Genomic DNA, 16874 nt, shown 5'->3' with positions numbered 1-16874 from the left:
GGTGATATATTAAAATTACGGTTGAAGCAGCTGAAACAAACATATCATAAATGTCCATTTTACTTCTTTTTTTTAAATATTATTAATTTTTTAATACGTAAATTTCATATAATAATTAATTAGGAGTGATATGGTAAAATCGAGGAGAAAGCAGCTGAAAGGTCGGCAAGCAGGACGATCGAAAGCTGCTCACTCCCTCTTATAATATAAGAGAATTTTAATTTGTTAACTATTGTAATTTATAATACTTTTTATGTAATTTTTGAATAATATATGTTACTCTACTTGTCTAAACGTTTGTGGCATTGATAATCAAATATATTTTAAAATAATTTAATTTTTTACTTATTGTGATTTATAATACTTTTTCTTCTATTCCAATTTAAGTGGCACAATATTTAGAAGACCATAATAATTAAATGGGAATGATATAGTAAAATCGCGATTGAAATAGCGAAGCAGACATGTCTTAAATTACTTATAATAACTAATTAGAAGTAATATAGCAAAATTATTATAAATAATACTTATGAAAAAAATTACGTGGGCCTCATAAAAAACTTCAAGTTAATTTAACATTGAATAATAGTTTCTAATATTAACTTCTTAATACTTAAATGACTTGTAATAACTAGGGGTGATATAGTAAATTGCAATTAAAACAGCTGAAATAGACATTTATAGCTGTCTATTTTACTTTTTTTATATTTAAATATTATTAATATTGTAATACGTAAATGTCATATAATAATTAATTAGGGGTGATATAGTAAAATCATGAAGCAAGTAACTGAAAGTTCGGCAAGCAGGACGACCGAAAGTTGCTCACTCCTTTTTATAATAGAAGAGAATATAAAATCCTAACTAAAGAGCTACCAACTCCATACAGTTCTCATTGAACACTATATATACTCGTGAACAAGCTATCCCTTTTACATCTTAAAGTTTCTTATTTTATATCAAGTCCCTATTATAACTTGGAGTCATCATGGCTAAGTCATTGAGTTTATTTTTCATGATAATATCTTTAGCTTTGATTGCTTTCTTGACAGATGTAAACGATAGGAATTCGCTTGTACTCGATACTTGCTCGAGAGAGAGGTAGAGATTAGGAAAAAGAAATTACAATAGTAATTTGAAGCTATTAACCTTCATTTAATTAACTTGAGACCGAAAGGAGATAGTTAAACTAAGGTTCAGGATAAGGCTTAGTAATGCCACACACTGAGACCTAGAGGAGATGAGTGAAATTCACTCAAACCAAGACCGAGAGACCGTTAGGTGATACATAACTTGTAAGATTTTTCATGCAAGGAATCGAGATAGCCTGACGAGCACGATAAGTCTGCAGAGTTAAGAAGTCAGGGGAAACACAATGCTAGTGATCGTATCATATTGATAACAACCCTATTAACCCAACATTATTACTCTTACTATTACAAAAACCCTTATTTACTTTCTGCAATTTTCAATTACATCAGCAAGCTTGTGACAGATTTTTGACCTATTCCTCGTGAGATCGACCCCAACTTTGTTGGATCTTATATTTGATCAGCGACCTCTTTATACTTTCTAGAAGGTGTAATTTGGGAGACATCAAGACCTGATTATTACAAGGTGGATTTGGTATAGGAATCAGCTCAGATGCTAACCTACTAAGTAAATTTCATACCTTTTCAGTTAAGAGTTTATAATATCGAAAGTGTATGTATTTAATGCTAGAGAAGAAAGGAAGGATTTGTGGGCTGAGATGTAGAGATTCAATCATATTTTCCATGCTCTTTAGTTAGTTTTAGGAGATTTTAATGTAGTTCTGCGAGGGACTGATAGACTTGGTGGAAATCCTGTGGCATGGCCTGAAGTAGCTAACTTCCAAGGGTGTATTAGTGATTGTGATTTAAGGGAATTGCCTGCAAGAGGACAGGGGTATGTATACTTGGAGTGATAGAAGTAGTGAAAGTAGGATCTACTCAGATAAATTGGATTTCCATGAATTCAGCCCGGTTAAATACTATGCCTACTTATAGTACACTTGAGGACATCAGTGAACACTGTCCAGCCAGGGTATACTTGTAGAATCAGATGAGCAGCAAAGGAAGAATGCTTCAGTATTGCAATACTTGGGCTTTATATCCTTAATTTTTAGCTATAATCAAATATGGATGGGATAACAATGAGGAGGGATGCAAATTATGAAAGATAGTGAGAAAGTTAAAGAGGTTCAAATTTGCTTCGAGGAAGCTTAACACAGCAATTCAGGAACATAGTCACAGATTCTCAGGATAATAGAGAAGAGCTTGCTAAAGTGCAGAGAAAACTTCAGGTTGACCCTCTAAATTTAGAATTACAAAAGAAGGAGAAATGCACGTATAAGAGGATCAGAAACACCTCTTATATGGCAGAATTATTTTTACAGCAACAAAGTAAGGTAACATAGCTAAAACTAGATGATGACTCTACCATACTGCTTTGAAGTCATTAAGCACAAAAGGCTAAAGCAAGCTATAACTCAAGTGAAGGATGATCAAGGCATGGCAGAATGATCAGGCAGTTGTTGCTAATATTTTTGTTGAATTTTATAGGAATCTATTGAGTAATGAACCTAGCTTTAGGAAACCTGCTTACCTCTACATCATCGATAGTGGTCCCACACTTAATACAACTCAAGGACAAGCATTCCTTCTTGGTTTCTCAGCTCGGGATGTCAAAACAGCCATGTTAATATTCACAATGCTAAGAGCCCCGGTCCAGATGGATATGACAGTGGCTTCTTTAAAGCTGCATGGGAAGTAGTAGGCAAGGAAATAACTGTTGCAATCTTAGAGTTTTTTTAGAATGGAAAGCTTCTAAAGCAACTGAATGCTACAAACACAACTTTAACTCCAAAGACTAATCATCCTGAAAATGCTAGTCAATATAGACCTATATGTGATGCCCTAAAGTTTTGGGGCCTGTCACCCGGCAGGATTTTGCATGCCAACTAGGCCACAACCTTGTCAGCTATGCCGACGGCACGTGCGGAGGAAATATGCTGAAGTTGAAGATGAGTCAAAGGGGCATAACATGAGGCAAAAAGCATGTATATATGTTGAATGACATATCCTAAGAGTGCCAAGGTGATTTGGAGAGGGCTTGGTGTGAGCCCAAGGGGGCGGAGGCATGGTGAGGATCGTGTGCGGTGTTCGATACCAGTGCCATGCCATTTTGAGCTACAAGTGGAATATAAGGATTCCGGTTTAGAGTGTTGATATTAAGGGTACCTTATATATGCTTACCAAATTTGGGGTCATTTGGAGTCCGTTTGGATAGGGGCTTGACTTGGCCAAAGTCCAGTGGCATTGTTATAATTTGCTGATTGGTCTGAAGACCATAACTCATTCCATGTGTATGGGAATAAGGTGAAACTTCATGGAGGTGTGAAGGAAGTCAAGAAAAGGAGTAGGAACAAACGACACCCAATTTTGAGGTCGGATGGATAGTCTAAGCCCCAGTATGATTCTCAGGCAGAATGATGTCTAGTGCTAGACATTAGGATTATTTATTTTAAGCATATATAAGGGGGGGGATACATGGTGACAGCCTACCAGCCTCCCCCGGGTGTGTCGACAAATGGCCACCCTAAGTGTGCTGTCTTGAGGGACAACCTCAAGGGCCTGCCTTGGCATGTCAAAGGAATGCGCAAGGTACTCATAAGGCTCGGGAACCCTATGGGCAACGCAGGGTCGGGTGGACTTGCGTTGGGCGCCCCGACAAGGCTAGAGGTTGGCTATATGAACCGACAAGCCCCGCGGGCTGTCTAAGTGATGGAAGGATACCTCCAAGCCGATAGATCCATCGAGATACTCTCCCCAAGAGACTCGTAAGCTGACTTTTGAGATTGGCCAAGGTTCAGCCAAGCGAGCAAGGGTTCGTTGGCCCAGACGCATAGTTATGGGGCGACACTGTGCTATGAAAGTTAGATGTAAGTTGCGTGGGCTATGTTTGGCTATGTCATAAGATATGAGAGGGCATATCTAAGAAAGACGCTTGTGACTAAGGCCAAGGATTGAAGGTTGCCCTACTCGGGCGAAACAAAGGCCAAATGCACAAGAACGAGGCGATGTCAAGCTTGAGGATAGGATTGTACATGCGATGGCGATGCTCAGGCCCAGGAGAGGGATGAGTATGTCCGTATCCATCCCCAGGAGCGCATATGGATGAGATCCAAGGATTGAAGGTGCGCCATAAGAGTTGCTTATACGTCGGCCATAACTGGCGACATGTTGATAGAGCGGCACCAAAGGAAGCAAACCTTTAAGGCGAGCTTCCCACAGGCACAAGATCGTGCTAAAGACCTGAGAAATGAGGAAGGTTGACCCATAGTCGGGGGATCCATGGGCGCCGCACGGGAAAAATTGTGTGCTGCTAACACAGTGAAAAATGAGCACGTGACATATAGCTTTGTTGCAGTGTGATTTATAAGTGCATTACTAAGTTGATTTGCATGAGGTTAAAGAAGGCAGTATCTGGTATTGTTGTTGATAACCAGTCAACTTTTGTGCAAGGAAGGTCAATGTTACATGATGTCTTAATTTGTCATGACTTGTTAAGACATTATAATAGACAAACTTCACCTAGATGGTTAATTAAGATTGACCTGTGGAAAGCATATGATATGATTAATTGAAAGTTTGTTCAAGAAGCATTATTTGGATATGATTTTCCTGGAAGTTCACAGAGTATGTTATGGACTACATTACTTATCCTAGTTTCATAGTAAAAATTAATGGTGACGGGCATGGGTGTTTTGCTGGAAGAGAGGATTGAGACAAGATGACTCCATGTCACCCCTCATATTTGTTTTTGTGATGGAATATCTTTCTATAACCTTGAAATGTATGAGTGAGCTGCCAGATTTCCACTATCATACCACTATCTGTTGGGTTCATAGTAAATGAGAAGTGCGAATGAAAAATGGAGAAAAACCAAGTGGAAGAGAAAAATTGAGATCACACAAATATGGAAAGTGTACTCAAAAATAGAAAATCTTACTAAATTCTTCCACATTGGTGGGAGAAAAAAGCTTTTAAGTGTTTATATTGTGAAACACACTCCCACATGGATAAGTGAGGCAAGGAATAAGAGATGCCTCGCGTTGCCGTCGTCGTCACTCGCTCGGCTCGATTCGGATCGATCAATGAGATCTATCTTTTTGGATGAACTTTATTTGAATTCCGAAGAATGCCAAAGAAAAATGCAGTAAATTTTTACTGCAGAGTTTCGGAACTCCATTTATATACATGCAGCATGCAGTAACAGATGCTTGAACAAGAAATATTTCGAACTGATATTTAGTTTCAGAGGGATGCAACCCTTCTGAAAATGACACAATGTTTCGTGGACTGACATGACTGTTTCAAAACAAACACACTGATTCGCATGAAATGACATGACTGTTTCGGAACAAACACACTCCTTGATGAACAGACATGAATTTATAGAAAAGGTGCAACCATTGAAGTGAACCATTGCCTCTTTTCAGAAGAGGCATGTTATGGTTATAAAAACCTGCTTTCTTCCACAGGTTTTGGTACGAAAATTTCAGAATACAAAATTACTTCTTGTCTTTCAAATTACTCTGTGTGATCAATCAAAACGTTCTGTGCATTCGAAGATATTCCAACCATTTGAGATACCGCTACAGTTGGTCTGTTTATCCATTTTATCCTGAGAGGAAAAATTCCACAACCTCGGGTACTGAGGGAAATTATTTCCTTAAGGAAACACTGTAAATTCGAACGACTTTTTTATTTTCAGTTTCATCTTAATTTCTAAAGGAATAAAATACACCTCTTGGAAAGGTCATTTTAATCTTGTGTTGAGGGTATTTGATATACTTCATTGTGTTCTTATTTATACTTGAACTCTAGTTGAAGTTATTGTCCTGCATATACTGATTCTGTGTATCCGAATTACAAACGAAAATAACACTATCTTCCTACGTGCCAGAAGCTGAAAGTTACCCACCTTGTGTTTTGTTGATGACTTGATGATATTTTGTAAGGGAGAAGTCTCTTCAGTTATTAAAATTATGGAGGCATTAAAATACTTTGGTGAAGTGACAGGGTTGGTGGTATGGACAAGTCAAGCATATAATAGGAGGAGCACAAGATAGCATTAAAAATCAGATAACTGCAAAAATCTGATTTCACAGAAGGCTCCCTACCTATAAGGTATCTCGGTCTTCCTCTCTCATCAAAGAAATGGAGTAAAATGGAATGCAAGAAATTAATAGAGAAAATCACTTACAGAATCACCAAAGTCTATTCCAGGCAGTTATCTTATGCAGGCAAACTACAAGTTATATTATTGTGTTGTTTACAATTCATGAGTTTCGGGGGTCAATTTTTATTCTTTCGCAGAGTGTGATAAAGGAAGTTGATCACAAATGCAAAAATTACTTATGGGAAGTTCAAATGACAAAAAGAAGACTCCACTTGTTGCATGGAACAAGGTGTGTATACCTAAGAAAAGTGAAGGCCTTAATGTGAAAGAATGCAAACTATGGAATATTGCTTTAGTAGGCAAACTTTTGTGGCAGCTAGCTGAGAAACAAGATATACTCTGGGTCAAATAAGAGGATGGAGTATATATACAGGATAATCAAGATATATCGAACCACACACCACCACAAGATAGCAGTTGGTATTGGAGGAAGTTGAATACAGTTAAGGCTGATATGTTGAGTTGGTACTCTCAAGGGACATATATGCTTACAACAAATGGTAAGTACTCTATAGGAGTCAGCTATGTAAAGATGTTAGGTGTTCAAAGCATATTGAGAACAAGAGAGTTTGATAAGGAGCAAAGTGGCATAACCAAAACACAGATTCATTATATGGTTGGCTGCTAAAAATAGGCTACTAACTAAAAACAGACTTCGGAAGATGAATCTTCTAGTAAACAATCTAGCATGTTGTTTATGAAATACATTGACTACATAAAACCACACACATTTGCTTGTTGACTGTGCTCAGAGAAAGGTACTAATCAAGGGGCCGGAGTGCAGATTCCGGATGAAGATGTCCAACAAGTACTAAGTAGAATTAAGAGCAAGAACTAAAATCAAATATAAAAAGAGATTCTGGATGCGTTGTGGAGTTCATTGGACTACCATGTTTGGCAGGCAAGGAACTGAAAAATCTACAACGTAAAAAACTTTGATCACAGACTTTACACTTACTCTAATTAAATAGAGTTTCATAGTCAGACTTGAGATTGTTAGACATAGCAAGAAAGGCAGTAGGTGTAGCAGTTTTATTTTTAAATTACTTGTAATGAATTGATGTTGGGGCCTTACTTGTTTAAACTCCATTTAAAGGAAGTTTTTACAGGTGCGCTATAGGTGTAAAGTTTTTGATGTTAATGATAATGTTTACATTTTTTATAATAAAAAACACAACTCTATTATTACTAAGTCTACAACTAATAGTTACTCTTTTACAATGATTTATTTATTTATTTATTTTATTGTTTATGTACATAACAAAATCTATTTTGATCAATAAATAGTTATGCATTTATATAATCCATGACACTTTATAGACATTAAATGTATGATGATTGTTTTTGAATTGATGTCAATGTTAGAGTTATACATATTAATTAATAGATCTGATACTATTCATAAAAGGGATTTTTATTCCTGTTGATTTTTTAGACATTTTATGGCTCGATTCTCAAATGACATATTTGTACGGAGTATTTTCTTATTTAGCATAAAGTTGCAGACGTGTTTATTAGACAAAGAATTAGATGGCTTCATGGGTGTTCCAAGGATAAAATTGATGAGCTTTTAATCAAAAACTACCACCCCAGCACAAAATTTTATGGATTCTCTTGTATTTTTACGATAACTTCCCGCTAATTTAATTAAAAGAAAATGATGCTAAAAAAAATATTACCCTCGTTCCTTTGTATGCAAAGCTAATCGTCAAACGAACGCGGGCTTTATTTAAAATGGAAATAAAACCAACAAAAGTTTCATTGGTTTTATTAAGAAAAAAATCATTTGTTTTCTGACGTTAACATAATTGGTAGACTGATGGTGCGTCCCTAGAGAGTTGGTCTCTCGAGAAAAATATGATTTCTTAGTAATCACGACACCCGTAATCATTAAAGGGCAAAATTTAGAAATAATATACTTTATCTCCTTAATTATGAGTTTCATAGCAACAGTTTCATAATTACATAATATAGCAAGTTGTATTTTGTATTTTTGCAAACTGTTGCTACAAAAATACAAATACATATGATTTTTACTATCCTTATAATCGATATGTATTTTGTGCTTTTGCAAACTGTTGCAACAAAAATACAAATACATATGCCACAAAATGTAATTTGATAAAAGTGTTGCTATTTTTTGTAATTTAATACTTAAGTATGTTATTTTATATATTTTTTTCCATCATTAAATCCCGATCCACCTTGGGATACAAGGAAAAAAGAAAGGAAGATCATTCATTTTTTTACTAAAAATCAACACAACCGTACCCAGATAAGATAGATGAATAAACTTTGGAGATACAATTGTCCCTCTATAACGTACATCTATACAAAATATATCCATCTTTTTTTCATCCATTTTCTTTACCTACTAAATAGGCTACAAAGACATTTTCATTCTAATCTACCTGGCCTTTTATATGTCAAAATAAGTTTCTTAAAAAGGAATTATAAATGTCATACACATAAGGGCAAATGAACAAAAGAACACCAACCCAAGAGCATATTAAGCAGGGGAGTTCCGTTGCACATCTGAGCTGTGACTTATCTGTTTCTTGTTGTCACTGTTCTTACGTTTGAGTATGTCTTTTATCTCAGCTTCTCTTTTATCAACAAAGCCAATCAAATCCTTGAAGCTACGTGACAGGAGGGTACGCCTACTAGACCTTGCAGATTCAGGTTCACTGATCTCGGGCTCTTCTGTCTCGGGGGCATACCTGAGGAATTGACAGTAAACCCTGCAGAAAAACACTACAAGAGCAATGAGACAAGCACCACCACAGATCACATACAGGCCCCAGAAGCTCTTGAGGGAAAGCCGAGTGTCGTCAACTTGGTTGTTTTGTGAAGAGCATCCATTGTTAGATAGCCATTTGTCATGTATCCTTTGTAATTCACCATTTTCTGACAGTTGAAGGATAGCAGTTGACAAATCAATAGCCAGAGGAGAGTCCCTTTGAAATGCCTGACCAAAGACGTTAAGATCAGTCTTTTAAGTAGATCAAATTGCCAGTGCATTCAGTATAGTATCACTAGGAGAAAAACATAATACGTTGTAGTTTTCATTTTTTTCCTATTCCAATTTTTGATTGAGTTCTCTTTGTTCCTCTTTATTGGGGTTGGGGGTGAAAGGAAATTTAGATCTTTTGTAAGTTGTAAATAAATTTTTATGGCGAACTGTCTGCCCTACTCAGCATAGCGAAGCAAGGGAAATACTTACAAAGCCCCAGCCACTCTTTGTGAACTCCTGCCCTACAGTCCTGAATATGCATTTGTTATTAGACAAAAATAGCTCAACATAAGGGAGCTCATCGACGATGGCAGCAACACCACCACCTTGTGGACATTTCTGGAGGTTGCTGACATATTCATCTTCGCTTTTTATTATTCGGAGCCGTGATTGTGGAACACGTAGCTCCCCAATGAGATAATTGTATGCAAATGACCCATCCTGGACTCCTATAGGATCAGGGCTTGAGATTAAACTGTCAATTCCTTCAATTCCCGAAGTCAGCTTCTGCACTGTAAGGATAGATGTCAAGCTAGCTGTATAGCTAGAATTGATAATTAAAACCACAAAGAGCCAGAAGATCAGCACACAGCGTCCCAAGGTGCTCACTGTGTTCTCTCCTGTTTTCATTCACAACGGAGAGTGTCAGAGATGCACAGTAAGATCTAGGTATCATAATAGCACTTTGGTAGAAAAGTTCAAGGAGGATTTACTTACTGTGTGCGAAAAACATGGTTGAGAAACTAAACCTGAAAGAAAAAAGGGATATTAGTACCAGGGTTAATATACACGTACAGACAAAATGATTTGCTAAAAGAAAGGATCTTCTTGATCCTCTCAATATTAACGGTGCCATCAGAATTCCATTTGTACAAAGGCAAAAGTCCAAATCTTTGTGGTGCATCTCTAATTTAGGCTCTCCAATATGCAAACTCCCATCATAATTAGCTTCATACTAGAACAGACAAGAAAAGCTTGCACTTAAACAGCATAAGAGCAGCATAAGGTTGTAGCAGTAAGAAGTGCTAACCAGAACACTGTAACGAGTTGTTGCCTCGGTGGACCGCGGAATTCAGGATTCATCCGATGCTCAAGAATCCAAACAACAAATCCAACAAAGAGGAAGAATGCCCCCGTTACACCCCACATTTGAACTGTAAATGGACTAAGGAAAGCCCATGGACTGGATTTGATCTCTTTGACGGGAGCAACTACAACGAGTCCAGATTCCATGTAAGGCTGTGTGAAGTCCACAATCCTTGTACGATTTGTTGTAATTGAAATATCCCCAACAGCTGCATCATATTTCTAACAAACAAAATGAACTCTGATAAGTGCTCTAAGAAAAGTTTTCATTATTTTATGCATTACCCCACAGATGCTTGGATTGATATCAGAAAAAACAACATTATTTGGTTGAAGCATGCTTCGATTAGCTTCTAGCTCGGTAACAAGAGATACTAAGTAGGACACAACTGTTCTTACTTGAAGGCAGATACAGGATGTTACATTGGTAATGAATACATAAAAGAAACTAAATTTTCTTGGATGTGACTCCCTATAGGTATTTAAGAATTTTATTAAACGAGTTTACTCAATAACTAAATGTATTCGTAACTGCAACTGACCAACCTTTCAGTTCAATTACATATTTTGGGAACTTACTAGGTTATATTGCTTTAGCAACAGTCACAAAGATGTCAGTTAATATCCCACTGAATCAAACATTTAAGTTATGCATAAGCAGCTGTTTGACAAATTCACATTAGTACAAAATGCACTTTTGGTCATGCATATTTCATTTAGAGAAAATACATATGATCCTAAACTAGGCACCAAATTCAACACGCAAAACTGGGCGCGTTCAGCTTAAAATCTAAGGGCATAATACATAAATATGACCTAAACTTCACACCAAATTATAACTTTGACCTTAAACTGTGATAGTGCACAAATATGACCTTTAACTATTCAAAACTGCACAAATATGACTTTTAAATGACTTTTCACTATTATTTTTTCATTATTTTTGGCTCAAAGATGAAAATGGCATCTAATTTCTTGTCATTGCGGAAAAAGAGCAATATTGAAGATTTATTAATTAGGTGGATCAGCCTCATACGAAAAAATCGCACGGGTATGTATATATATTATAAAGCAGAGGGCGAATTTAAGTTATATAATATATCTAAATATAATCTATTTAAATATTAAATTAAATATGAAACTATACTAATAATAAAAAAATTATAGTTTTAATAAAACGGTATAAAATTAACGTTATTAAGGATAGTAGTAGTAGTATATTAAATTAACGTTATTAAAATATTATTAAATTAACGTTATTAAATTAACGCAGGGGCGGACCTACGTGGTTGCCATGGGGTTCACCCGAACCCCTCGGGAAAAAAATTACGTTGTATATATAAGGTAGAAAATCTATATTTATGTACATATATTAATGTTGAACCACATGAAACAAGGCACTTAGATAGCCCAGTGGTGTTAATTGCTCTTCTTGGGTGCTTCCTTAAGTCTACTGCGTGAGTTCGATCCCTGCTAGTGGCTGTTCGGGACACGAATGTTGCGATGGATGTGTGGACGTACCAGGAAAGATAGGGTGAGGAATGAGATTATTCGGGAGAAGGTGGGAGTTGCCTCGGTGAAGAATAAGTTGCGAGAAGTGAGGCTACGTTGGTTCGGGCATGTGATGAGGAGGGGCCCTGATGCTCCAGTGCGGAGCTGTGAGACTCTGGCTAGGGATGGTTTTAGGCGGGCTAGAGGTAGACCGAAGAAATATTGGAGGGAGGTGATTAGGCATGATATGGAGCAATTACAGCTTACAGAGGATATGACCCTTGATAGGAAGGTGTGGAGGACGCGGATTAGGGTAGAGGGTTAGGGAGTGGGAGCGCGGAGGTAGTAATAGGAGAGTGCTCCTTTGGGTCTGGAGTTTCTGGTTCGTAGTGTTGTGGCTGTAGTTTGGAGCTAGTGGTGTTGACTTTTTTGCATCCCGTACTAGTTTATTATGCACTTATCTTTTGTGTTTGTTATACGGTTAGTTTGTTTTGTGTACCATACTAGTTTATATGCGCCTACTTTTTGTATTTGTTATACTGTTATTGGTCCTAAGCCGGGGGTCAAACAGCCTCTCTACTTCTCTTGAGGTAGTGGTATGGTCTGCATACACTCTACCCCCAGACCCCACTAGGTGGGAATACACTGGATATGTTGTTGTTGTTGTAAAAAAAAAAGCTAGGTGTTGCTGCTATAGAAATAAATAAATAAATTATAATAATAATAATAATAATAATAAAAACGACGTCGATTTAACACAAAAAATAAAACTTTGACAGTGCACAAATATGACCTTTAATTATTCAAAACTGCACAAATATGACCTCCCTCCAAATCATCCCTTTTAACAATGTGGCACCGTGTGATTGAATTACCTTTCCACGTAGGCGCGAGTGAAACTCACGCATGGGGTTGCAAAATCGAAGGTCATATCTGTTCAGGTTTTGAATAGTTAAAGGTCCTATTTGTGCACTATCAAAGTTTAAGGTCAAAGTTATAATTTGGTGTCAAGTTTAGGGTCATATTTATGTATTATCTCTTTCATTTACCCTATGTAGAACTATGATAACTCTAATCAGCATCAAGATCTCTATCACATTTCATATATATAAAATAGTAGTCACCTTATTTACTAATTAGTTAGTGTTTCCATCACAAAAATCGTGATGCATAGATATTGAAGCTGAGTATTTTTGTCAGAAATACTAGGTTATTAAACCTGCAAGTACTCACATTTTGTGCAACATCATATACTATGCTGTTGAACGAGGGGTTTCTTTTTCCATCTCCGTATAAAATGTAGACATGCGGAACAGGATAAGCCAACAAGTCTATCGCAGCCTCAAACACATCAATGCAATATCCTTTCACCCCTGAAGGTCCTTTGTCTTTCTTCACAAACTCTTCAAAAGTTACACGGAAAGGAACGGCAATTCTGAGGGGTTTTCCATTATTGGGGAACACCCATCCTCGAGGTCGTCTTATAGTTTCTCCCGGCCATATAGCATTATATAGATGTTGGTTACTGGTTGAAGTGTTTGCCGGCTTTGTGTATAAAACCTCTGGAGCTGTAACAGAGAGACCAGAATAGTTTGACCAGTAACCTATAGTGCGCAATCCAGTTCCAACTATGTTCAGAACATCATATGCTGGATGAATCAAATTCTTCTGAGGATCAAACTGAATTTGACCACTTAGACCCGTGAAGTTCATGCCAACAAGTATCTGGAGTAGTTTCTGTCCTTGGTCAAAAACTCGGAGAGATGACAAATTCAGAGAGCTTCCATTGGTATCACGCAAACTGGGGTCATCAGAGAAAGTAACATTGCCATCATCCTTGAAGAAAAGGTCAAGAGCACGGGCAACCAACCAAACTGTATCATAAGCATAGACTGCATATGAATTAAACCTTGAAGTTTTTATACTCTTCAAATTTTTCCATCTAGATGCAAATGTCTTTTTCTGATCAGAATCTGGAGTGTGCTGGCGAAGCGCAACAACCCCTTGTAGTACATGCATAGTATCTTTATTAACTGAATCTGATGAATCCAAGGCAGATGGAAGCCAATCAGTAGCAATCCAAACATAGCCACTGCTCATCATTCCCAAACTTTGTGCCTTCGAAAAAAATGATAGTCCAGTATCGGGATTTACATGAACAATAAAAACTCGTGCCTCCATAAGGTTCACACTGACTAACAAGTCATCAATATCACTCTTAGTAGCTCCAGGAGAAAAGGCTGCTTTATAATAGATCTTGGCCCGCTTCTTTGCAAGGGCATCACCCAACACAGATATCCCATTTCTACCATTGTCATCATCAACAAATATAGCTATAACCTCCTTCCATCCATAATAATCAACCATATCAGCAATAGCATACATCTGGAAATAATCATTTGTGACAGTTCTAAGAAAATATGGGTACTGAAGAGAGGAAAGAGTAGGATCAGTTGCAAAAGACAATAGCGGGACACGAAGTTCATTCATCACATGAGAAATGACATGTGCTATTCCTGAGGATTGTGGACCCACTGCAGCAACTACTTCTTTCTCCATCAGTTGTAAAGCTGCAAAGCAAGTATGTCTGCCAAATATTAAGAGAGGTACAGGAATAAAAGCAATAGATACGGGTAAGGTAAATAACCAAAATGTTATGGGAACACGAGCATCGATTATGGTATTGACAAAGGTAAGCAATCGTTTATCAAGAAATCGAACTATTCAAAAATTTGAAACACACCATGAACTAAACCCTGCTTCTGCATTTCCTAACAGTGAAAGTACTTACTACTTCATGGTCCATTTCTAGTCTAAATCCACTCGTGATAGTTTGCACTTTACAAAAATCTCTTTGTATACTCCATTATACCCTTCTCCCTGGTGCCATCAGGCCCACAATGTTTCAAAACTAAGGAAGCAGTAGAAAAGAAATGCCTCACCCCCTTATATACATGCAAATTAGTTAAGCAAGGGAATTAGATTGAATGAGCACATCGTAGTCTCAAATTTATACATAAAACAGGGAACAGTGCATTTGTTGATAATACTGAAGTTAAAGAAATTGGCCATAAGATATTATGTAGACGCCAATAAAAAAAGGTAGCCGTACTAAAGATCCCGCTAGGGGTGGGGTCTGGAGAAGGAGCGGACCACAAGGGTCTATTGTAAGCCGCCTTTATGGATGTGGACGCCAATACTGCTGAGAATTAAGTTTAAATATGAGACTTAATTTGCTTTAATACGGACAACAAATTATGGTGGACGAAAGCCTTTACCATCAATAGTGCCAATGAATCCACTGCAATTTGTATCCTGCAATACGACGTTCAATTTGGTCCCACTGAGTACTGTCGAATCAGCATTAACATCATCAACTGCAGCTAGAATGGCTGGTATTACAGAACTTCCAATCACTGAATTTATTGTGAATAAAGCTCCAAAATTCACCACTTTAGGCCTAGAAAGGGAAGAGACAGTGGCATTCCCAGTCCCACCAAGAACTGCCATAGGCACCCATATACATGAAACCAACAAGATAAATGCTCTCCTCTTCACTCTGGCCTCCATTTTACTTGCCAGCAAGTAGCTGAGGATCAATTCACCCCACTGTTTCTCCAAAAACCCAAGCTCCTATCAACATATTCAATATTAATACAACACTGGCAACAACATACTCAAACTAATCCCACAAGTGGGGTCTGGAGGGTAAAATGTACGCAAACTTCACCCCTACTATTGGGGGACAGAAAGGCTCTTTCCGAAAGACCGCCAGCTCAAAAAGTGAAGTTATTGAGGAAAGGGTTGCAGAAAGAAAAAGAAATGACAGTAAAATATCCAGTTACAGAGCAAAATGGAACAGCAGGTGCAATATTGAACCTTAAATCCCAAATCTAGGAGATACAAATTCAAGATTGTCAGGAAGGATCCTTAAAAGATAAGAACTTGACAAAATAAAGAGTTCCAATGTGAGCCTCACAGCAAGAATCTGAAGATAGATGCCCCATTGCTGTCAGCAGTTATCCTAATTTGAAAATCTCAACCCCATATCCAAAAGAAAAAACGGAGAAAATGACCAAGAAAGAGTAAAATTTATCACAAAAGTACAATATTCTGAACCTAAAATATCAAAGCTACAGCACTTATTCTGCACCTAGAACTTGTTCCACTATGATTTGATTCTTTATTGAAAAAGAATAAAAATCACCCTAAAAACAAGCTTAAACAAGTTAATCAATATAAAAAAATGTATACATATAATTCTAGACAGTTCAATTAGGCAACAAGTCAACCAGTATAGTCAGCTACACATATGTGTACACTGATTAATTAAAAGAACAAGGTTAATTAAATAAACAAAGAAGTTGGGGGTGCAAAATGTTCAGTTTGCCTTTGGGATTCATGTTGACTGATGAATAAACAAGAGGGATAAAGCAAATGATAGGGGAATATAATATAATACTTATAATATAAAGTAATGGTGGTTTTAAAAGAGGATTACCTGAAAATGCATTAATGAATTCAACAATACAGCCTAAAAGTTGTATGAGTCTTGCCATATATATCATGGACACACATGTCACTTGTGGAAAAGGAAACAATGACTAAATTGGAACAAGTGAAGAGCAGCTTTGAAGGAGATTTGGATAAAGTCTAGGTACATTCTTGCAAGCTCAGTAAAGAATGACTTTTTTTTCGACCCTGTTCTGCTCCCTCCGTTTCAAAATAACTTAATTATTAAATTTTGACATACATATTAAAAAAAAAACATAAATTTATCATGTTTTTTTCATTTTTATCCTTTTCAAATTTCAAAATCTTAATAATAATACACCATTTTTATCCTTTTCAAATTTCAAAATGTTAATAATAATACACCATTCTCAATGCACATTTAATGAAAGGTAAATTTGAAAAAAAATTCCAACATTTGGCTTGAATTGTGAACCATTCACTTATTTTGAACACTAAAAAATACTCCAACAATTCACTTATTATGAAATGGAGAAAATATTAATTT

The 16874-nt window shown here is 36.8% G+C and overlaps 1 protein-coding gene across 1 annotated transcript; it reads right to left on the bottom strand.

The window, feature by feature from the left end:
* Positions 1 to 8520: 8520 nt before the first annotated feature.
* LOC107868138 (glutamate receptor 3.4) lies at positions 8521 to 16557 on the bottom strand. The gene is made up of 7 exons (XM_016714732.2): positions 16356 to 16557; positions 15133 to 15487; positions 13088 to 14424; positions 10308 to 10585; positions 9995 to 10026; positions 9488 to 9897; positions 8521 to 9232 (listed from the first exon to the last, which is right to left on the bottom strand). The coding sequence occupies exons 1-7, from the start codon at positions 16365 to 16367 to the stop codon at positions 8774 to 8776; spliced, it is 2883 nt and encodes a 960-aa protein (XP_016570218.1). The 5' UTR covers positions 16368 to 16557; the 3' UTR covers positions 8521 to 8773.
* Positions 16558 to 16874: the final 317 nt, after the last annotated feature.

Source organism: Capsicum annuum, chromosome 4, assembly GCF_002878395.1.
Source record: "Capsicum annuum cultivar UCD-10X-F1 chromosome 4, UCD10Xv1.1, whole genome shotgun sequence".
NCBI classification, from domain to species: Eukaryota; Viridiplantae; Streptophyta; class Magnoliopsida; order Solanales; family Solanaceae; genus Capsicum; species Capsicum annuum.
Note: the sequence above shows the minus strand (reverse complement) of the source record. Positions and strands in the feature narration are given on the sequence as shown.

Bases quoted from the DNA above. Each gene is read 5' to 3' on its own strand.
- LOC107868138 (XM_016714732.2), bottom strand. The intron at 14,425-15,132 runs GTAAAGGCTTTC...CTTGCTTTGCAG, and splicing joins ATTCATTGGCACTATTGATG to CTTTACAACTGATGGAGAAA. The intron at 10,586-13,087 runs GTGAGTACTTGC...TTTGTTTGTTAG, and splicing joins TATATGATGTTGCACAAAAT to AAATATGATGCAGCTGTTGG.